Here is a 23238-nt window from a genome sequence, read left to right on the forward strand (position 1 = left end):
CAAGACTTTCTAATAAACGAATAAGTAAAAAAATGGTAATGGTAATGGTAAATGGTAAAAAAAGTAACAGAATTTTGAATATCGATAGAGCCATTGCTAACATACAGGGCACAAACGCGAGTATGTTGTGGATTGGCATCTAACCCGAAAGAGAGATGGGTTTATAAAAAAAGAGTGTTCACGGTGTGGCTTCGGAGTCAGTTTGGCTTTCTATTCCGCAGATTCATTACCTGTTCTGTGGCTTAGTAGATTAAAACGCCGGTCTAGCAAATACGGAGTCGTGGGTTCGAATCCCACCAGAATGTATTTTTTTCATAAATTTCATCTCCAAATTTGTCAATTAGCAAAATTTCTTGCCTTCCAATACAAGTTTTTTCCAGTATGTATAATCCCAAGTAACAATTCAAAATCATTAATAAGCATGCCAGTTGATTAAATGTGCTACAAAGGCGCCGACAGTTGTACAAGAGTAAATGTTGAACAAAATGGCAAATAAATGTTTCATGCAGTGAAAACTGCACGTTTGTTAAACATATTTCTGCTCATTGAATAACCAATGGTACAAAAGTTGAAAGACAGTTGCTTAGATATTCACATCATCTGTCTAATAGTGCTCTCAGATAGAATACAAGCTGCTTCCGACGTATTAGATGCCGTTATTCCACATATGATCATCAATCGAACGTTTAACAACTTTTGCTTGATCATTTTATTCAAGCACACTGATATAGCTTAACAATAAGTTGTTATCATGTTTCTTCAATACAAATGTTACACTTTTATTCAAGCAAAGTTGATTAGCAGTGGTACTGTATCACTTAATTATCGTTGTTCACCCTGTCCCTTTTTGTAAACACAATTGCTGATTAGGAGCCTAAGAAAAGCTTCCGCGGCTACAAGCTTGAAGATCAAACAGCAGCTCAAAATATTCACTTCTCACAAACATTCTGACTCACCTTTTACACTACCCGCTCCAACGACAGCAAAATCAGCAACAAAACACCAGAAAATGCAGCTGAAGTGGATCCTGGGCGGCTCCTCTGTTTGGTATTGGTACCCACTTTGGTGGCACCGGTCAACGGGCACAGCATCCTTATGTTCATATTTTATAGCTGCTTGGAAATATACACAAGCGTTACACATTCTTCTCCCGACACAAAACAGAAGCAGTGAAAATAAAACAAAAGTTCGAAGAGATACCAATCTCACAACACAACACCGTGAATTACTGACGCACTAGTAAATATTTTATTGAGCTAATTATCTTCATAAACATTGAAGCTGACCAATGTTGGAACAATTGTAACCGCAACGTTTAATCATAAGGCATGCATGCTAATTATTTTGCTTCTTTTTCCTCCCCTGTTGGGGAAATTAAGCCACAGCGTCCAATAAGTTGCACTTTGACCTTCAGATACTTTCTAGAGTTTTTTTTCTCCATGAATGTCGTCAGCAAGGGATTTCATCAGAAATTTTTTCATGGATTTTTATTTTTGTCAAAAAATCATCTAAACCTTTTTCTAAAATTTTTCAGATATTATTTTGGAAATTCTTCCCTTGATTCTTCCATTCATCAGGAATCCCTTGTAAAATTTCGTCAGGGGTTACTGAAAAAAATTTCTAGAACGTTTCTTTTTAGTACTGCTCATGCAGCTTTAGGTGAAAAATAAGCTATTGTTAAAATTCACAAGAAAAAATATAAATATGCTTCGGCGCTTCCTTCAGAAATTCCTCTTTGGATTTCCTCGGAGCTTTCTCCAGGAATTCTTTCGGATATTACTTCATGGATTTTTTTTTTTTTTTTCATAGTGATTACGGCGGTAGCACACTGTGCTTATGTTCTAACACCGCACCCTTTCCCTACGTTTGCTTCTATGAGCCTCTATTTTTGTTTCAACACACAGAAGTACGTAGGCATATCGTGGCCCAAGTCGACACTGTTTTGGTCTGCGTTGAACAAAAATAGTTTTAATAAAAGTTTCCCCTTTTTTCTTTATGTCAATTGGTTTGTTGTAGTATGGTCCATGAATTTAGTTAGGTTCTTGTCAATTTGTCAGTGATTCGAAGTAGATCTCCAAGGTAATAGTCAATTAAGTCATTCTGATTTGTTCTATCATAGCAGCTTTAGTCTTTGCTTTATTGAAGTGTAGTTTTATTGGAAATATGCTGAATGTCGTTAATAAAAAGAGACGTCTGGAACTGTAACCTGCTAGTTGTTCCGTCTTGCAGATACGTCATGTCTTAATAATGCCTAGGAGATTAACGAAAACACGTGTGTTCGATCGGATGTCCATTGCGTAGAAAGTCAAGGAAAATAGGTTTCTTTATTGTCAGTTGTTATGTAAGCCTCGCTTGAAGCACTTCCCGTGAGAACCCTGTCATCTGTACATCAACTAATCCGTATCTTCGTACACAGCTAAATACTGTACTGTCAACCGGCGAAAAGCCTGCGGGTAAATATTAAAAAATGTATAATAATGCTGTCTAGCGCATTGTTTCCTATCGGCCACTATTTTAGTCTAGTCCCAACTGCAAGCTTTTTTTCCAATCTTAGCGTCAATTGTCTTCTAGATAGATTTATCGAATCAGTCGAACCCGTATGTTAAAATATAGTCGATTCTGTGTCAAATTGTTTTCTTGATTTCTACTTCTCTGTGTTCATCTCTTGTGTGAAAAACCCACAGAAACATGTAACTGAACTCCTGATATTTTTCTGTTGGTGTCATAACACCATCTAAGAGATAAACAAAAATACGCCAAGTTGGTCAGTTGATTGTAATAAAACAAAAATTGCTTGTCAACTATTATGTATTCATCCCCCTACGAATACTATGAAAAATATTCAAAATCGTTCGGTCCTATCGGTCCTACCTCGATAAACCATGTCATTTTCTCATGCGTGGCCTAGAAATGTCAACCTAGTCATACAAAAGTAACGTTGTTCAGTTAACAAAAAGCAGTCAGCTTTTGTCCAAAATGTCACGTCGAACGCATTGATGTCAACAATGCGTTTAAATGTTCGCACGTTAGCTTCGAATCTATCAGCACAATTAAGTGCTGCAAATCTCCTTCCCACTATTAATTCGTCGGTTGATTTTAATTGCATTATTTAAAGAAAATATGACCAACTAACATGATAAAAAATAGAAAAAGCGACTATGACATTAATAAATTACTAATCAAAATCAACCGAGAAACGTGAGAAATAGAGCCCAAACAACATTTTGAAGTAAGCTGGCTGTTAAAGGTTCCAAAACCTGTCACAAATCCTATAATACTTTTATTAGGATTTGTAACGATCATCAAAACCTTCTCAAATCCAACCGACTTTGAACTATTGCTTAGGAATAGACTCTACTGAGCCCTGGCGGTTCCTCCGTGTTTATCGAGCATGTCTGATGCATATGATCAGCCATACTCCATCTGCAGCAGCCGGTTCATGATGAACCGTTGGAGGCGCATTAAAGTGTTAAAAAGGTGATACGTTTCACTAAAGAACACTACATTACAATAATCAAAATGAAACTCCTTCACTTTAATACCGTCAACCCCTGCGAACTTGGCCAGGGATATTACTTCATGGATTTTACAGAAATATTGCATAGAATTACACAAAACATACTGGAGAAATTTTTCGAGGATTCTCTGAAGGAATTTTTAATGGAGATACCTTTTGAAATGACAGGAAAAAAATATGAAAATTTTCTGAAAAGATTCCTGAACAAAATTCTCTGCAGGAATCTTTGAGGAATACTTGGAGGAACTCCTTGAGAGGGAGCTCTGAAGGAATTCCTAGAAGAATTTTTTGAGAAAGGAAAATCTGAAGCAATCTTTGTAGGAGTTTCTGGAGGAACCCCAAGAGGAACCCCTCTCTAGGTAATAGAGCCTGTATCCGTAATAATCGGGATACAGAAATACAGCTGTATCTCTACAATAGATACATTAAAATTGCTCAAATGTAACCTAATAATATCTTCAGATGTGTTCATTTCACCTTCAAAATTTCATGTGAATCGATGCCGTACTTTTTGTTGTAGCAATGAAAGAGTAGAATGTGCGTCATTGAATTTTGTACAGCCCCTAGTTTTGCTTGTCAGCGCTGTAACTTTTGAATTTGACAAAGGAAATTGGCTGAAACTTTGAACACAAACCTCTCAATCTACATTTGTTACATAGGCAAAATTTCAAAAAAAAAAAAATCGATGCACTATCAACAATGTTATAGTCGAAACATGTTTTGGAACTGAACGTGATTTTAGCCCCTCGAACAGCAATTAGTCAGCTCCCTTTATTGTTTCGGTTGTGCTATTGAAAGTACTATACCAATAATCATCAAATTTTGCAGGCATAATATACATATAATCAACTATCTACTATAAAAATTTCGTGAAAATTGTCAGAAAAATTCAAAAGTTATGATTAGGCAAACATCGCACATGGAAAACACGAACAATTTTCACTTACACTGACCCCTATCAACACCAGTAGCTTCCAAACCAATTGATCAAAGTTGATGAAATTTTGCAAGAAAATGCCTCTATAAGTATCATAACTGCAAATGAAATTTCATAATTATCATCACAGAACTTTGAACTGTAGCGTGGAAGGACCATCTATTTATCGAATAAAAATTGGTCATGATTGTACAAAATGTTTAACCACGTCTGTTTGCCACAGTCGAAAGTAATGCATCGATTTTTATGAAATTTGGCACAAATAATAAACATACATTGAAGAGTTCTCAGTCAATTATTTGGCCAATTTTACCGATTCATTACTGAGCTACAGCCGCGCTTCTGTGTCCCGATTTTTGTGGGGTTTCAGGGACGTTTTGATGGGCCTTAAGGGCAATTCAGGGGTTCTTAGGAGCCTTTAAAGGGGTTTGAAGATCGTTTCAAGGAATTTCAAAGTCATTTAGGAGAGATTCAGAGGGTTTCAGAAACATTTTAAGGGACTTCCTACAAGTATTAGAGGCGTTAGATAGTATTTCAGAGTAGACGTGTGTGCCGCCGCGCCGCGCCGCCGTCGCCGACAATTTTTCCACGCCGCCGCCGCCACCTAAATGACCCGGCGCGCCGCTGTTCATATTTTTTCCACGCCGCTGAACAAAATTTCACACGCCGATGAGAAAACGACAAAGAATTTTTTTTCACGCTAATATCGGCTGCTTTAAAAATTCTTTCATGGCTTCTTCTATAAATTTCTTCCTGAAGTGTCTCCAGGAAATTATATATACGTTCTTCCATATTTTGTTAAGTGATTCCTGTAGACATTCTACCAGTGATTTCTGCAAACAAAAATCATACAGAGATTTCTTCATGCGTTCCTCCGGATATTATTCCATGTAAATACTTCACCAGAAATTCCTCTTGAAATTCTTCCAAAGATACCATTAAGATTTGTTATTCGACTTCTTCAAGAAATTAGGAAATATCTTCAGTATCAATTCCTATAAAGTTTGACATATAATCCTTTGCAAATTTCTAGGAACCTTTACAGTTCAAGTATTTCTCCAGACATTCTTTCAGGATTTCTTTTAAAAATATGTTCATGAATACCTACCGGATTTTTTTTTTCAGAATAGCCTCCATGAATTTTGGTAAGAGTTTTTTTCTTGGAATTTTTCTAAATATTAAATTATAAACCCTCTTCTTTAAGAAAGAAGATGATTGGCGATTGAAGCGTCCGGTTCTTTTGTTGAGAATGGGAAAAAGGATTTCATTCTGGAAAGTATTTTTGCGGCGGACAGACGATTGTGTGTTTCGTGCTCCAAAGTTTATTTCAGCAGGGTTTCTCGGTTTCATTTACTACACCTTGTAGGAGTTCAACCAAGGGTTTCTGAGGGAGAGTTACCAGACATTTTTTAGTAACTCTCTCTTAAATTATTTAAGGAAATTCCCTGAGATACTTTCACATAATCTTGCAGGGATTCGTTCAAGAACATCTCCAGGTGAAATACCTCAGGAATAAGATAAATATTTTTTTCATAAATTCTTCCAAGGATTTCATTGGAAACTTACTAAGGTATTCATTCTAAAATATCACTTCAGACTCCTTCAGTAGTGTATGGCTTTTTCATGAATGTCAGTAAAGAGATTACCCTAAACATTTCAGAATTTTCAGAAAAAGTTCAGTGATTCTTTCGGAAATTCTGCCAAGGGTCCTCCAGGAATCCTTTAGAAAATTTTGGTCAAGGGTTGCCGAAGAAATACCTAGAAGGATTTTTTTTGGAATTCCTTCTGTGGTTCTTTCAGAATTATTTCCTGTAATTTCTTTAGAAATTCCTCCGGGAGTTCCTTGAGATATTACTCCACAGACATTAACAGAAGTATTTTATGAAATTACATAAACCATGTTGGAGTTATTTTTCGACGGTTATCTGAAGAAAAAAGTTCAGTTAATTGGACGCTTTGGCTTAATTTCCCCAACAGAGTGGTAGGAAATGAACACCTGAGATGGTTTTGGGGGGATTTCTAGTAGATTTTTTGGATAAATTAAAGCAAATTCCTGGAGAAGTCTCTGAGAAAATCCTTGAAGGTTTCCGAACGAAATCTTTCAAAAATTTCTGAATTAAATCATATAGAAATTTTAAATTATTGTTTTTAATTTATAAAATATGATTTTTTAAGAGATCTCTGAAGCAGTGCGTGGAAAACAGGAGAATGCTGTGCAGTAATTCCAAGAAAAATTTCTTGACATATTCCTGGAAAAACGTCAAGAAATAAATCCTGAAGCGATTTCTCAAGGAACTCCTGAAAGAATCTCTGGAGAGATTTTTACGAGTTACCGGAAAAAAATCTTTAAAAAACCCTGGAGGAACATACATTTATACATCTCTAGAGAAGTTAACGATCCCACCCATGGAGGAATATCTGAGGATTTTCTAGGAAGCCCCGTGGAGGACCTCACAGAAGAATTTATTGAGAATTTTCTGGAGAAATTCCTGAAAAACGCCTGAAAGAATTCCTGGAGTAATAGTATTAGAAAAGAAGTTGTGAAGCTTTTTCTAGAGGAATTCCTAACAAATTTCCTGGTAAACGTCCTCAAGGATTCTCTCTAGAATTTATATATAATGATAGTTTTTTATTGAAACCTCTGACCTTCATATACAATAGATGAAAAATCTTCCACATACAATAGATGAGAATTTTACATTAGGAACAAGAAACAAATTATTCTGTACATATTGGCAGCTTTTAATGGCTAAAAATAGCACTACATTAAAAAAAATATTGGTCACGCCGATTACGCCGCCGCCGCCGCCGAATAGAGCGTACGACGTGCCGCCGGCGTCCCCGCCGCCGCTGCCTCAAATTACTGTACACGCCGCCGCCGGTGAAAACTGCTTCGGTGCACACGTCTATTTCAGAGGCGTTTCAAGCGCCTATTCAAAGCGTCCAAAGGGGTTGCAGAGGCATTTCAAATTGATTATGATGATTTCAAGGGTGTTACAATTGGATTATGGAGGTTTCAGGGGCGTTTTGAGGCATTTAATGTCAGGGCCGTATCACGGGGTTCTCAAGAATACTCAAAGGACATTTTAGGGCCGATTCAAATGATATTACTCTAACCAGTGTTGCAAAAATTCAATTCATTCATTTGAACACTAACCAACCAATCTGTTCAGTCATTTCTCCTTCTAGTTATGTTCAAAACGATTTCGTTCAATCAGAGCACCTATCAAATGAGAAGCGAATCCTTACACAGCGCAACATTTTTTTTGTCTCCAGAGCAAACTTATATGTCTCCGAAGGATTTTGGGCCGCTGAATCCAAATCCGGGCTCAGATTTGCTCTAACACGTCACACTTTTGAGCTATACCTCAATTTATAGGGCAAAATATGCGATTTTGGGCGTTTTTGACTGCAAACCATTAACCTTCGTCGTGCATTAGGGTCATTATGACCCAAAACGCGATTTCAAGCATTAATATCTCTTTTGTTAGTTAACTTATCGTAATGAAACTTCTTGACTTTTAATATTTTTCAAAAACGAGTCTTTTAAAAAAATAAAAATTTCTTAAGGTGAAACCAAAATGGCGCCACAAAAAAAGTTACGAATAATGCATTGGGGTCATTATGACCCAGAAAATCAAACTCTTATAGAATGATGATTTTTTCACTAATTCAAATGACTAAAGTCTTATTTGGTAGATAATTTCGTCAAGAATGTGTTGATATGTTGAAATAGTGGTTCCAGGAACATTGGCCACCGGGAATCTGCTACACAGGGCACCATGTCCGACATGTGGGATAGCACTACATTTTGCCAGTAGTTGTGGAATATCTCGCATTCTGGACCACTTAGAAGGATACTGTCTTCGGCAAAGTTGCTCAGTAGACTAAGAGCTTTCACATAGGAAACAATTTAGTTCGAGAATCACTCACTGCGTGGCGCTAGTGTTTCTATGAGCTTCCAGTTCAGTCAGAACGTCGTATATCTCGTGTTCTGGACCACCTAGAAGGATACTATCTTCGGCAAAGTTGCTCAGAAGACTAAGAGCTTTCACATAGGAAACAATTTAGTTCGAGAATCACTCACTGCGTGGCGCTAGTGTTCTTAGGAGTTTCCAGTTCAGTCTGAACGTCGTATATCTCGTGTTCTGGACCACTTAGAAGGATACTGTCTTCGGGAAAGTTGCTCAGTAGACTAAGAGCTTTCACATAGGAAACAATTTAGTTCGAGAATCACTCACTGCGTGGCGCTAGTGTTCCTATGAGCTTCCAGTTCAGTCTGAACGTCGTATATCTCGCGTTCTGGACCACCTAGAAGGATATTATCCTCGGCAAAGTTGCTCAGAAGACTAAAAACTTTCACATAGGAAACAATTTAGTTCGAGAATCACTCACTGCGTGGCGCTAGTGTTTCTATGAGCTTCCAGTTCAGTCAGAACGTCGTATATCTCGTGTTCTGGACCACCTAGAAGGATACTATCTTCGGCAAAGTTGCTCAGAAGACTAAGAGCTTTCACATAGGAAACAATTTAGTTCGAGAATCACTCACTGCGTGGCGCTAGTGTTCTTAGGAGTTTCCAGTTCAGCCTGAACGTCGTATATCTCGTGTTCTGGACCACTTAGATGGATACTGCCTTCGGCAAAGTTACTCAAAAGACTTAAAGCTTTCACATAGGAAACAATTTAGTACGAAAATCACTCACTGCGTGGCGCTAGTGTTCTTAGGAGCTTCCAGTCCAGTCTGAACGTCGAATATCTTGTGTTCTGGACCACTTAGAAGGATACTGTCATTGGCAAAACTCAGAAGACTAAGAGCTTTCACATAGGAAACAATTTAGTTCGAGAATTACTCACTACGTGGTGCTAGTGTTCCTATAAGCTTCCAGTTCAGTCTGAACGTCGTATATCTCGCGTTCTGGACCACCTAGAAGGATACTATCTTCGGCAAAGTTGCTCAGAAGACTAAGAGCTTTCACATAGGAAACAATTTAGTTCGAGAATTACTCACTGCGTGGCGCTAGTGTTCCTATGAGCTTCCAGTTCAGTCTGAACGTCGTATATCTCGCGTTCTGGACCACCTAGAAGGATACTATCTTCGGCAAAGTTGCTCAGAAGACTAAGAGCTTTCACATAGGAAACAATTTAGTTCGAGAATCACTCACTGCGTGGCGCTAGTGTTCCTATGAGCTTCCAGTTCAGTCTGAACGTCGTATATCTCGTGTTCTGGACCACTTAGATGGATACTGCCTTCGGCAAAGTTACTCAAAAGACTTAAAGCTTTCACATAGGAAACAATTTAGTACGAAAATCACTCACTGCGTGGCGCTAGTGTTCTTAGGAGCTTCCAGTCCAGTCTGAACGTCGAATATCTTGTGTTCTGGACCACTTAGAAGGATACTGTCATTGGCAAAACTCAGAAGACTAAGAGCTTTCACATAGGAAACAATTTAGTTCGAGAATTACTCACTACGTGGTGCTAGTGTTCCTATAAGCTTCCAGTTCAGTCTGAACGTCGTATATCTCGCGTTCTGGACCACCTAGAAGGATACTATCTTCGGCAAAGTTGCTCAGAAGACTAAGAGCTTTCACATAGGAAACAATTTAGTTCGAGAATCACTCACTGCGTGGCGCTAGTGTTCCTATGAGCTTCCAGTTCAGTCTGAACGTCGTATATCTCGTGTTCTGGACCACTTAGATGGATACTGCCTTCGGCAAAGTTACTCAAAAGACTTAAAGCTTTCACATAGGAAACAATGTAGTTCGAGAATCACTCCTTGCGTGGCGCTAGTGTTCTTAGGAGCTTCCAGTCCAGTCTGAACGTCGAATATCTCGTGTTCTGGACCACCTAGAAGGATACTGTCTTCGGCAAAGTTGCTCAGAAGACTAAGAGCTTTCGCTTAGAAAACAATTTAGTTCGAGAATCACTCACTGCGTGGCGCTAGTGTTCCTATGAGCTTCCAGTCCAGTCTGAACGTCGTATATCTCGTGTTCTGGACCACTTAGAAGGATACTGTCTTCGGCAGTTGCTCAGTAGACAAAGAGCTTTCACATAGGAAACAATTTAGTTCGAGAATCACTCACTGCGTGGCGCTAGTATTCTTAGGAGCTTCCAGTTCAATCTGAACGTCGTATATCTCGTGTTCTGGACCACCTAGAAGGATACTGTCTTTGGCAAAGTTGCTCAGAAGACTAAGAGCTTTCACATAGGAAACAATTTAGTTCGAGAATCACTCACTGCGTGGCGCTAGTGTTCTTAGGTGCTTCAGCTCAGTCTGAACGTTGTATATCTCGCGTTCTGAATCACCTAGAAGGATACTGTCTTCGGAAAAGTTGCTCAGAAGACTAAGAGCTTTCACTTAGAAAACAATTTAGTTCGAGAATCACTCACTGCTGGCGCTAGTGTTCTTAGGAGCTTCCAGTTCAGTCTGAACGTCGTATATCTCGGGTTCTGGACCTTTTAGAAGGATACTGCCTTCGGCAAAGTTGCTCAGAAGACTAAAAGCTTTTACATAGGAAACAATTTAGTTCGAAAATCACTCACTGCGTGGTGCTAGTGTTCTTAGGAGCTTCCAGTTTAGTCTGATCATCGTATATCTTGCGCTCTTGATCACTTAGAAGGATACTGCCTTCGGTAAAGTTACTCAAAAGACATAGAGTTTTCATGATGTGATGCTACACACCAAGACGCTTTCAGCCTAATTTTGCTGAGCTTAACGAATAAGCTTTTTATGTTGAACTTTCGGAAAAATTTGCTGAGTTACAGCAAAACGTTGATGGCGATCAGTAGATTTGCCTGAACAAATCAACAAAGCTTGCTGTATTTTCACAAATATTTTGCTAAAACTTTCAACTCGGCAAATTTCAGGAAAAAATATTTGGGGTGTATTGTTCTTAGAAGCTGAATGCTTGATATAATAGTTGTATATCCATGTTAATATGTTTGTAAAACCTTCCTAGAAGAAAAGAAGCTTTCACATTGAAAGTTTGTTTCTAAATTCGCTCACAACGTGGTAGTTGTGTCCTTTGGAGCTGTCAGTTTGATCTCGGTGTCAAGAAGTTTATTCGGAAATTTCTTTTTTTTTCAGTTATAATGTTGAATATCTGTGCAGCAATCCAAAACAATCAAAATTTCTTTGAAATTCGGTTTTAAAATCACTTTGAAAGTTCCTTCGGGAGTTTGTTTGGGATTTTTTAAACCTGCTACATTCTGATCTTGTACCGACTTTTCGAACCCTCTAAGCAGAATACCCTCTACGAATGAGTGATGTCAAAGGATAAGCAAAATGGGGCGGAATTAAAAGGTACAAAACTGATTACACTCATTCGTAGCCTGCTAAATTATATTTGGAAATTTTTTGCCAATTCCTTTGAAAACTGTCTGAGCGACAATTTAACTCGCAATTTCTTTGGTGAAAGTTTTCAATGTTTTTTTAGAAACTTATGTAACAAATCTTCGGGGATCCCGTCTAAATATTATTTTTGTATTTTTTTACAATTTGTTTGGAAAAGCCTCTGCTTATTACTTTGGGAATATTTTCAACATTTTTTTGGAAACATATTTGCCAATTCTTACTGATTCGGTATTTCCTTTGCAAATCGGTTTGGCGAATTTCTTAAAAGTAACCCTGTGAAAACATTTCTTATTTCCTTTTGGCGCCATTTCTTCAGCAAATTCTTTGAAAATCCTTTCAGCAATTTTTTTTGGATTTGATCCAAAACTTCATATAAGTTTTTTTTGGGTTTTCTATTTCGGCAATTCTTTGGAATTTTGTTCGATAAATCTTTTGGAAATTTCTCAGCAGTAATATTGGAAATTGTTTGAAGTTATTATTTATGAAAATACACACAGCATAACTGTGGGGTTCGTCATCGTACTGTAAGTAACGCCAGCCTTTTAGGCGTATTGTAAGCTACGGATTGTGGGTTCGATTCCCATTCCGGTCGGGAAAAAAATTTCGCCAAACGGAAAATTCTTCATTGAACCACTAGATGTATTACAGTTTTACATGTTATCCGTTGTCTATTGTAAGCTATATTCAGTCTGTGGTCTTTGACTGAAGACGGTGTGCAAATTTATCAGGCAACTCTTACGGGATTTCCTTTATCAATTTCTTTGGAAGTTTTTTTTATCCCCGAATAACGGGATTTCCTGCCGTAGGCAGGTTCATCTCGGCTTTCTTTGGAAGTTTCATCTGCAATCCCTTTGGAAATTTAACTGGCAATTTGTTTTGTAATTCTTTCGACAGCTCTGTGCAATTGAATTTTTAAAAATTTCTTCAGTATTCTTTCAGCATTGGAAACTCCTTTAGAAAATCCTTACAGAATTTCGTTTGTTATTTTTTTGGAAATTCAATCAGATACTCCTTACGAATTGAAAAAAAAATACAATGGTATGGCCGGAGAAAATCTCATCGGAATTACCTAAATAATTTCCAAAAATCAAGGTGTTTTCAAGAAGTTTTCAAAAATCAAGAAGTTCTAGAAAAAAAATCAGAATGTTTCAAAAAGCAATTTCCAAAAACGTTTGAATGTTTAAATAGTTGAAGGCACCCTCAAGAAATTACCAAATGACTTTCCAAAGGAATTGCTACTGAAATTTCACAAGGAAATCCTGAAGTAATTCCGTAGCAGAAGAAATTTTCGAAAAGAATACCAAATAAGCTGTCGAAGGCACTTCCGAAAGCATTGCAAAAGAAGTTTCCGAATAATCTTGATGTAATTTCACGATCATTTCCAAAGGAATTCACTGTGTGATTTTTAAAGAAATTGAAGAAGAAGTTACCAAAGGAATTGCTAGGTAATATCACAATTAGTTTGCCGACGAAACTGCAGAAAGGAATCAATAAGAAATTGCAGGAAAGAATTTTAAAAGTATTTATGAAATAAATTCTCAAAGGAATTTTTCAATGCATTTTCATTCTAGTTGCAGAACAAATACTCAAACAAAATATGTATTGAAAAATAAAAGTAAAAATAATAACAAAGAATTTGCGGAGAGAACTATTGAAGGAATTGTCGAAGCAATCAAATATATACAAAAAAATATCAAAGAGTTTTCTGAATGATTGCCAACAAAGTTTAGAAGAACTTTCCGAAGGTGTTACCAAAGAAATAAAAAAAAAAAACAATTTCTCAAAATACTTTCCGAAGATAAAAAAAAAAAAAAAATAAAACATTATAAAAATATGAATACATTTTAAATGAAATGCAAAATGGTTTTCCAAAGCAATTGTCATAAATGCCGAAAGTGTTTTCAAAGGAATTATTGAAAAGTTCCAAAAGAACTGCTGGAAAATCATTTATCAATTGTCTAGGAAATTTTAATAGGAGATCCCCAAAGAGATTTCTTGAAAACCTCCTATACGAATTAAAAAGCTTTTATTCTTCTGAGCAAATCTTCTGAAACCTGTATTTTTTCTAAATGGTTCAGAACGTGAAATGTAGGACGCCTAGACCAAACTCGTAGCTTATTATAGAACTGAATCAATATAGTGATTGAATCTCGAACTTAATTGTTGTCTTGAAGAAAGTCGTCTCAGCAACGTTGCTGAAACGGCATTATTTCAAGTGGTCCAAAATACGGGATAAATGACGACTAGACTATATTGGAAACTACTAAGACCACACAGTGGGAAAATTTCAAACTGAATTGTTTTTCAGATTAAAGCTCTAAGTCTTCTGGGAAATTCTGTCAAACAGAGTGTCCTTCGAAGTGGTTCAAAACGCGAGAAATATAACCGTTTGATCAAACTGGACATCCTTCTTTGCAACAACAGTTGTCATTTTTAGGGATCTAGATCGTGATATATGCAACGCCTTGAATCAAAGCTCATTACAGCACTAGTGCCAAGCAGTGAATAAATGTGGAACTAAATTGCTTTCTACTAGAAAACTATGATTCTTCCGAGCAACTTAGTTAAAGTGAGGTTTTCTCTGAGTGGTCCTAAATACGAGATTTAAAACGTTTAGACTGAACTGGTATACCCTAAGTACAATAGTATCACTTATTGAGTGATTCTCGAACTAAATTGAATCTTGAAACCTATTATTTTGCTGAGAATTTTTGCTGAAGACCGTATCCTTCAAAGCGGTCCAGAGCGTGATATATACTAAGTTTAAACCAAAAAATTCCACGTAGTGAGAGGATCTCCAACTGGAATGATTTCAATGTGTAAGTTTTTAGTCTTATGGGCAAAAACTTATCCTTCAAAGTGGTCTAGATTGCGAGATATACGACGTTTAACCATAACTGGATACCCCAAGAACACTAGCGTCACGTAGTGAGTAGCTTGAACTAAATTGTGCCCTATGTGAAAAAGCAACTTTGTCAAAGACAGTATCCTTCTAAGTGGGCGAAGTCAGGAAATTCAGTTTGTTTTCCATGTGAAAGCTTTCAGTGTTCTAAGTAACTTTGCCGAAAACAGTATCCACCTAGGTGGTTTAGAAAGTTTAGAGCAAACTAAAAGCTTAGAAAAGTACTAGTGTCACGTAGTGAGTAATTTTCGAACTAATCTATTCTCTATGTGAAAGCCTTCAATCTTATGTGCAACCATGCCGTATCCTTCTAAGTGGTCCAAAACGCGAGATTCACGACGCCACAGACTACTAGCGCCACAAAGTGAGCGATTTTTGAACTAAATTGTATTCTATGTAAAAGCTCTCAGTCTTCTGAATAACTTTTCCCAAGATATACGACGTTCAGACTAAACTTGAAGCTCCTAAGAGCACTAGAACTAAATTGTATTCTATTTGAAAGCTCTCAGTCTGCTGAGTAACTTTCCGCAAGACAGTATCCTTCTAGGTGGTCCAGAACAAGAGATATACGACGTTCAGACTGAACTGGAAACTCCTAAGAACACTAGCACCACGCAGTGAGTGATTCTCGAACTAAATTGTTTCCTATGTGAAAGCTCTTTGTCTACTGAGCAACTTTGGCGAAGACAGTATCCTTCTAAGTGGTCCAGAACACGAGATATACGACGTTCAGACTGAACTGGAAACTCCTAAGAACACTAGCGCCACGCAGTGAGTGATTCTCGAACTAAATTGTTTCCTATGTGAAAGCTCTTAGTCTACTGAGCAACTTTGCCGAAGATAGTATCCTTCTAGGTGGTCCAGAACGCGAGATATACGACGTTTAGACTGAACTGGAAGCTCATAGGAACACTAGCGCCACGCAGTGAGTGATTCTCGAACTAAATTGTTTCCTATGTGAAAGCTCTTAGTCTTCTGAGAAACTTTGCCGAAGACAGTATCCTTCTAGGTGGTCCAGAACACGAGATATACGACATTAAGACTGAACTGGAAACTCATAGGAACACTAGTGCCACGCAGTGAGTGATTCTCGAACTAAATTGTTTTCTATGTGAAAGCTCTTAGTCTACTGAGCAACTTTGCCGAAGACAGTATCCTTCTAAGTGGTCCAGAACACGAGATATACGACGTTCAGACTGAACTGGAAACTCCTCAGAACACTAGCGCGACGCAGTGAGTGATTCTCGAACTAAATTGTTTCCTATGTGAAAGCTCTTAGTCTTCTGAGCCACTTTGCCAAAGACAGTATCCTTCTAGGTGGTCCAGAACACGAGATATACGACGTTCAGACTGAACTGGAAGCTCATAAGAACACTAGCGCCACACAGTGAGTGATTCTCGAACTAAATTGTTTCCTATGTGAAAGCTCTTAGTCTATTGAGCAACTTTGGCGAAGACAGTATCCTTCTAAGTGGTCCAGATCACGAGATATACGACGTTCAGACTGAACTGGAAACTCCTAAGAACACTAGCGCCACGCAGTGAGTGATTCTCGAACTAAATTGTTTCCTATGTGAAAGCTCTTAGTCTACTGAGAAACTTTGCCGAAGACAGTATCCTTCTAAGTGGTCCAGAACACGAGATATACGACGTTCAGACTGAACTGGAAGCTCATAGGAACACTAGCGCCACGCAGTGAGTGATTCTCGAACTGAATTGTTTCCTATGTGAAAGCTCTTAGTCTTCTGAGCAACTTTGCCGAAGATAGTATCCTTCTAGGTGGTCCAGAACACGAGATATACGACGTTCTGACTGAACTGGAAGCTCATAGAAACACTAGCGCCACGCAGTGAGTGATTCTCGAACTAAATTGTTTCCTATGTGAAAGCTCTTAGTCTACTGAGCAACTTTGCCGAAGACAGTATCCTTCTAAGTGGTCCAGAACGCGAGATATTCCACAACTACTGGCAAAATGTAGTGCTATCCCAAAAGGTCCGACATGGTGCCCTGTGTAGCAGATTCCCGGTGGCCAATGTTCCCGGAACCACTATTTCAACATATCAACACATTCTTGACGAAATTATCTATCAAATAAGACTTTGGTCATTTGAATTGGTGAAAAAATCATCATTCTATAAGAGTTTGATTTTCTGGGTCATAATGACCCCAATGCATTATTCGTAACTTTTTTCTAATGCCCGAAGAAGGTTAAGCATGGAAATATATTTTTTAAGCAATCAAAAGGTTAATTGGCCAATTAACATCTAAATTAACGACTTATGCAAAATATTTCGTTTTACCTAATCAAATTTGATAGATTTAAGCATGTTAGTATGAAAACTTGCATGCAACTTTTGGAGGGTGACTTGTATGGGAAATATCGTACCTAACATAAATCGCTTCTTAAAACTATCAAATTCGATTTGGAAAAACGAAATATTTTGCATGAGTCGTTAATTTAGATGTTAATTGATCAATTAACCTTTTGATTGCTTAAAAAAATATATTTCCATGCTTAATATCTTGCAGTTAAAAAGTCCAAAATCACATATTTTGCCCTATAAATTGAGGTATAGCTCAAAATTGTGACGTGTTAGAGCAAATCTGAGCCCGGATTCGGATTCAGCGGCCCAAAATTTGTCAGAGACACATAAGTTTGCTCTTGAGACAGACCAAAAACTAATTTTTGTTACGCTGTGTTATTAATTGAATAAATAGTCACTCGAATGAGTAGCTTGGCACGAAATAGAAAAACCCTGCAAAATTCCGCCAGACTGAAAAAAATTCGAATGTCGGGTCAAAGTCGGGTCAATTTTTATCGAATGTTGGGCTACTGTTGGACCAACATCGATCAACTATTGAGTCTATGTTGGGTTTGGTGGCCAAAATAAAAATAGGTGAATGACAGGTTGATGTCGGGTTTGACATCATCAGCGATGGTAAAAGCTTGGAACCTACACTGCCGTGAATCGCAAGTCAGTCCCATATGTAAAAAGTAGGCATTGAGAAAATGGCCTCTGAAGTTTTCAAATTCGATTTCTATACGAAACTCTAAAAAATCGCTATGAATTGAAAACTTCTGCGATCATCATGAAACTTTCACATATTGTTTCAAACGTTAAAACATAACAGTGAAAAATGTAAAACTAGCTAAAATAGTGTTAGGTCTTGTACTGGAGGGCACACAAGTTCGTAATGGGACTGGCTTGCGATTACATTTCATTATGGGACAATCTGACTTGGTGTTGTTTTTCAATTTTACTGAACAAACTATATATTTTTATGCACGCAGCTGAAAGATTATCCGAAGAAAGCTCGAAAACGGTCATTAACTCATTTTTGCCCAAAATGCAGATGGGACTGACTTGCGATTCACGGCAGTACAACACCACAAATTTATGCTTCCTAGCTGGGGCTCAATTGAATGATATGTGCCTTGACTGAGGCTGGAGCTGATGTCAATTGAGTGATCAGAGGCTAGTCAATTGATATTCCGATGGTAAATGGAAAAATGAGTGGCTACCTATCACAATTTCAGCTTTAAACGTCGGTTGATACTGACACTTCGCAGCACTGACTCTAACCCACGAAAATGCCTCCGTAACGCCTCTAAATCCCGCCAAAAATGTTCTGAAACTCCCTGAAACGCCTCAAACATCCCACTAAAACCCACTCGGACCTCATGTAACGCATTTGCGATGCTCCAAAATCCCCGAAAAATCCTCCGTAACGGTTCCGTAATGCTTCTGAATCTCGCCGAAAATGCTCTGAAACTTCCCGAAATGCCTTCAACATCCCCCAAACCCCCTTCAACTCCATGTAACACATGGAGGGATGCTATAATTTCGAAACCTTGGGAAACTGTATCTCTAGCTTTACCATGACTACACTTGTCTATAATGAGTTTTAGAAATATCGATTTAAAAAAAAAACTAATATAAATTTACTGGAAATTTCCTTGCGCACATAAAAGGCAAAAGTTGTTCTTTGGGTACAGATAATAAATTATTCTGTGTTCATGTTTCTCAAAGACTAGGGATAACAAATCACGAAAAAGAAATGACGCCGATTACGCCGCCGCTGTCTTAAATTTTATTACATACATACGGCGCTGCCGGTAGAATGTGCTTCTGCGCACATGACTAAGGAACAAGGATTTGCTGTGTCATACAAGTGTGTCCCATGCAAATTCCGACCACGTACTAAAAGGATATCTTCAAAATATGAAACATCTGAGTAAGATCAATATATAAGGATTGAATATTCAAATAGTTTAATAACCCTGCTTCAACAGTTTACCCCATTTCCCACCCATTTCACGGTACACCGATCACACAATCGGGCACAATGTTCTGTTTTGATCGTCCTTCCTTCCGACCGACCACCACCGTTTGCCGTTTATTACCCTATCATTTTCACCCCGTGGCCGTAACGAACGACAATTTTCATTGATCATGTCAACACACACGTGTGCCCTGGGCAGACAACATACAATTTGGCAGGGTCCGGCCCATGAACAGGAAATTACGATTTAAATGCCATATGAAAGAAGTACGTACCTCGTCGAACGGTCCCCGTTCCAGCGGGGGTGACATTCGTCGCAGCACCGGCAGCCACGCTAGCAGCCGTCGTCGGAGTCCTGCCGCAGCTGGACGTTACGATCGTCAGTTCTTGCGTCTTGGTGTGATTAGCGCCGTACTGCTGGGGGTGGACCGATTGATGAACAACGTGGAAATTACCCTGCTGTTGGTGCTGCTGCTGGTGATGATGATGATGATGAGGAGGAGTTTGTTGATGGTGGCGATGGTTCTGGTGATTATGCTGATTGAGCAGGTCCTGCTGAAGCTGCTGATGGTGATGGTGGTGATGATCGGCGCTTGCTATCGGAAAGCTGTTATGACTGTCGGTCTGGACGGTTAGGGTTGGCTTGCGATCGAGGTCCAGAAGTTCCTGGGTGCTGGTCCACGTGGACGAGCTAATGTCCGTTAGGACAATCCCATTGCTGGTAGCTGGGATTTCTTGGGCGATCATTTGCGACTCCGGAACCGGCACAACACTCCCACCGCCGGTCACTTCGTAGATGTAACCGAGCTGTTGTTGCTCTTGGTGAATGTGGTTTTGGTTATTGTTGCCATCGCTGGCGGTAATGACTTGAAACTCGGGCGTTGGGCCGTGGAACGCCTGGCCAAAGCCATGGAAATGATCCACCTCTTGCAACGGGAGGTGATTATCCTTGCGGACCTTGTGAATCGAATGGCTTTGCTCCAGGTAATGATACTCCTGGAAGCGCTGTTCACTGTGTTTCCGCTTAAGCTGACGCATCACGGAGATCTGTTCACTTTGGTCCGTCTCGTATTGTTCAATGGGGACAACCACGGAACCACTCACACCGGCACTGGTCACCACCGTAAAGGGTGGCGATGAACGACGCATTTTGGCTCTCGAATTCACTGGCACTTTTGTTTACACCTTTCAACACTTTGACATTGCATTCAAACTAATCTTCCTGGGCTTCTTTGATCACGTTGCATATAAACTTCCGATCAATGTACTCATCGCTGACTTCGATTGCACCTGCGAGACATTTTTCGAACCATGTTTTATTTCCCTTTCTTCGTCTCCTAGTGTGCTGAAACCACGGCTGAGACACGAATATTATCGAACTTACATGAGCCTAACATCTTTTTCACTATATATTGCGATGAAAATGAAAATAATTTAGTTTTTCTAGTAGATAATGGTGTTGACTACGTCATGCATAACTACAATTCCACAAATTCCAGATAATGACATGATCTCGACAATTCTTGATATTTACAAATAGAAGAAAAAAAAAATACGTACTTTTCAACTCGTGATCAATCAATTATTTTGAACCCCAAATCAAAACTTTTCTAACTCGAAGTTTCCCAAGAAGTTACCCCTCGAAAATCACAATGCATGGCCTAAAATTCTCGAAACGCGCGGTGTACAAGCTTTGTCCTATTCTGTTCAAGTTGAAACAAACCTTTTTGCAATTTCTCATCGTAATAGGCTGTTTTACCTCACGCAAATCTGCCTGGAAAAGGTTCATTACAGCACTGATTTTCGTTGCGTAATGAACCATTACAGCACTGTTTTCAGTTTTGATCAACTTCTTGATGCTTTCTGGACGCAGGTTTGAACATTTGTGACAACTGCACAGCATAACCTGCTATGATTAGGCTTTCTTAAACATGGCTATTAACATCTGTGTGGAGTTTTATGAAAACCCTTTGTTTAAAACTATCCTTAAGTTTTGCTTCAAGTAGTACAACTTGATGTACAACTCGTGCTGTAAAAATCTTCATTCTGTACCTTGTTGCGTAAACTACTATTGTCGCATTGGGTAGATTGTCGCAACAATTACAAGTTCCGACATTGCCATTGTTGCGCGAAGGATGAATTTTCATTAAGTAGATCAAATAAGTTTAGTACAAGTTTAGTACGATTTGTAACCTTTCAGTTCCAATATTAACTTGTTGGCTCCACTACCAATCATTTTGCCCAATTTTCCCCTATAAAAAAGTACGTAATGGTGCGTATATTGCGCATTTTGCACCCCACTGGACCCTTCTCCCAGTTAGTATAAGTGCGGGATCGTGAAAAAACTACGATTTTGTATTGAATCGTATCGGTGTCTTCTGCGCACTTATTCAGCATCTTGTAATGCATAAATGCGCTAAAGACAGCAACACGATTCGATGCTGAATCGCAGTTAAATTCACAATCCCGCAATTATACTAACTGCGAAAGGGGAATGGGAAAGTGGGATGGGAAATGCGCAATACAGTTTCGTATCGATTTTGGCAAAAAATGTGGCTTATTTTCAACATTCATGCGTTATTAAGTTATTAAGCGCTCCCCTTAGTTGGCATTCATAAACTACGTCATGAAAATACGTAAGTTCCCCTATGTGGCAAATTTCAAAACCGGTAGTCACAAGTTCCAGAGCGCCTAAAGCTTTTCTGGAGTACGAGTTTGGTTTGTTATGCAATTTCGTAGAATTTTGAATATTGTCGCACCCTATGCCACGGAATTATCCCTGATTTCGATTTCTCATTATTCAGATAAAAAAAAATGAAAAATGTTCCATGAGTCGATATTTCCATGAGTCGTATCGACTCATCGAAGTTTGACTGAATAAGCTAGATGAAGCTAGATAAACATATAAGCTAGATAAAGTTAGATAAAAATATGATTTTAATTAAAATAGTTCACACTGCCAGCTGAGACAAATTTCATTTTTCCTCTTTGGATCTTTGGCGGATCGACCGAGAATTCACGGCTATGCAGTCATTTGATTTGGGTAAACGAGAATTATTATGTGCCCGACGTTTCAACACTGGGGTTTTGTGCCATCTTCAGGGGTAGCTAATTTTTCGTTTTTGGTCTTATGTTTCGTCTAACTATAACCCATTAGAAGCATGTGTCATGTATTTGTTAATTGTTTTTCTAGTTTCGCTTTTCATCTAAGTAGAGTTAAGATTAGAGATATTTTTTGCGTGTACTCTCTATTTAATGTTAAATTATTGTCTGTTTTAGTTTGTATTAACTTTAATTTTGTCATTGGGATGTTTTAACCTGTTGACTTTTAATCTTTTATAAAAAAAATAACTGTCTTGTCAGATTGTTGTTAGTACATGAATAGGTTTGTCTAGTTTTGCAAAAAGTTATGCGCATTTGGTTCAAATCTATTTCGTTTTTACAAATTAAAAGACTGCGTAGCCGCTAAAATCGTAGATTTCCTTTTGTCTTAAAACTCTGCGTACGTTGGAATTTATTAGTAAACATTTACAACAGCGTATCCAATGACACTCTTCTAAAGCCTGTATCCGAAATAATCGGGACACAAAAATACAACTGTAACTCTGCAATAGATACATTAAAACTGCTCAAATTTGGCCTAAGAACATCTTAAGATGTGTTCATTGCACCTACAAAATTTCATGTGAATCGGTGCAGTACTTTTTGTTGTAACAATGAAAGAGTAAAATGTGCGCCATTAAATTTTGTACAGCCCCTAGTTTTGCTTGTCAGCACTGTTACTTTTGAATTTGGCAAAGGAAATGGCTGAAATTTTGAACACAAACCTCTCAATCTATAATTATTGCATGGGCAAAATTTCAAAAAAATCGATGCAATACCAACAATTTCATAGTCGAAACATGTATTGGGACTGAACGTGATTTTAGCCCCTCAGAAATCAATTAGTCAGCACCCTTTATTGTTTCGATTGTACTATTGAAAGTACTATACCAATAATCATCAAATTTTGCAGGCATAATAAACACATAATCAGCTACCTTCTGTGAAAATTTCATGAAAATTGGCGAAGAAATTGAAAAGTTATGCATAGGTAAACATCGCACATGAAAAACACGAAAAATTTTCACTAACACACACCCCTATCAACACCAGCAGTTTTCAAACCAATTGATCAAAGTTGGTGAAATTTTGCAAGGTAGTGTCTCTATAAGTACCATAACTGCCAACGAAATTTCATAATTAT

The 23238-nt window shown here is 38.2% G+C and overlaps 1 protein-coding gene across 1 annotated transcript in view; it reads right to left on the reverse strand.

The window, feature by feature from the left end:
* Positions 1-23238, reverse strand: part of LOC109397730 (uncharacterized) — a gene marked incomplete at its 3' end in the record, with an annotated part of 68587 nt that overhangs the window by 37472 nt on the left and 7877 nt on the right. The window contains exon 2 of the mRNA XM_062854951.1: positions 19268-20282. Within this exon, the coding sequence (XP_062710935.1) occupies positions 19268-20141 (874 nt within the window). The remainder of the gene's footprint in view (positions 1-19267; positions 20283-23238) is intronic.

The sequence above is a fragment of the Aedes albopictus genome, chromosome 1 (assembly GCF_035046485.1).
Source record: "Aedes albopictus strain Foshan chromosome 1, AalbF5, whole genome shotgun sequence".
NCBI classification, from domain to species: Eukaryota; Metazoa; Arthropoda; class Insecta; order Diptera; family Culicidae; genus Aedes; species Aedes albopictus.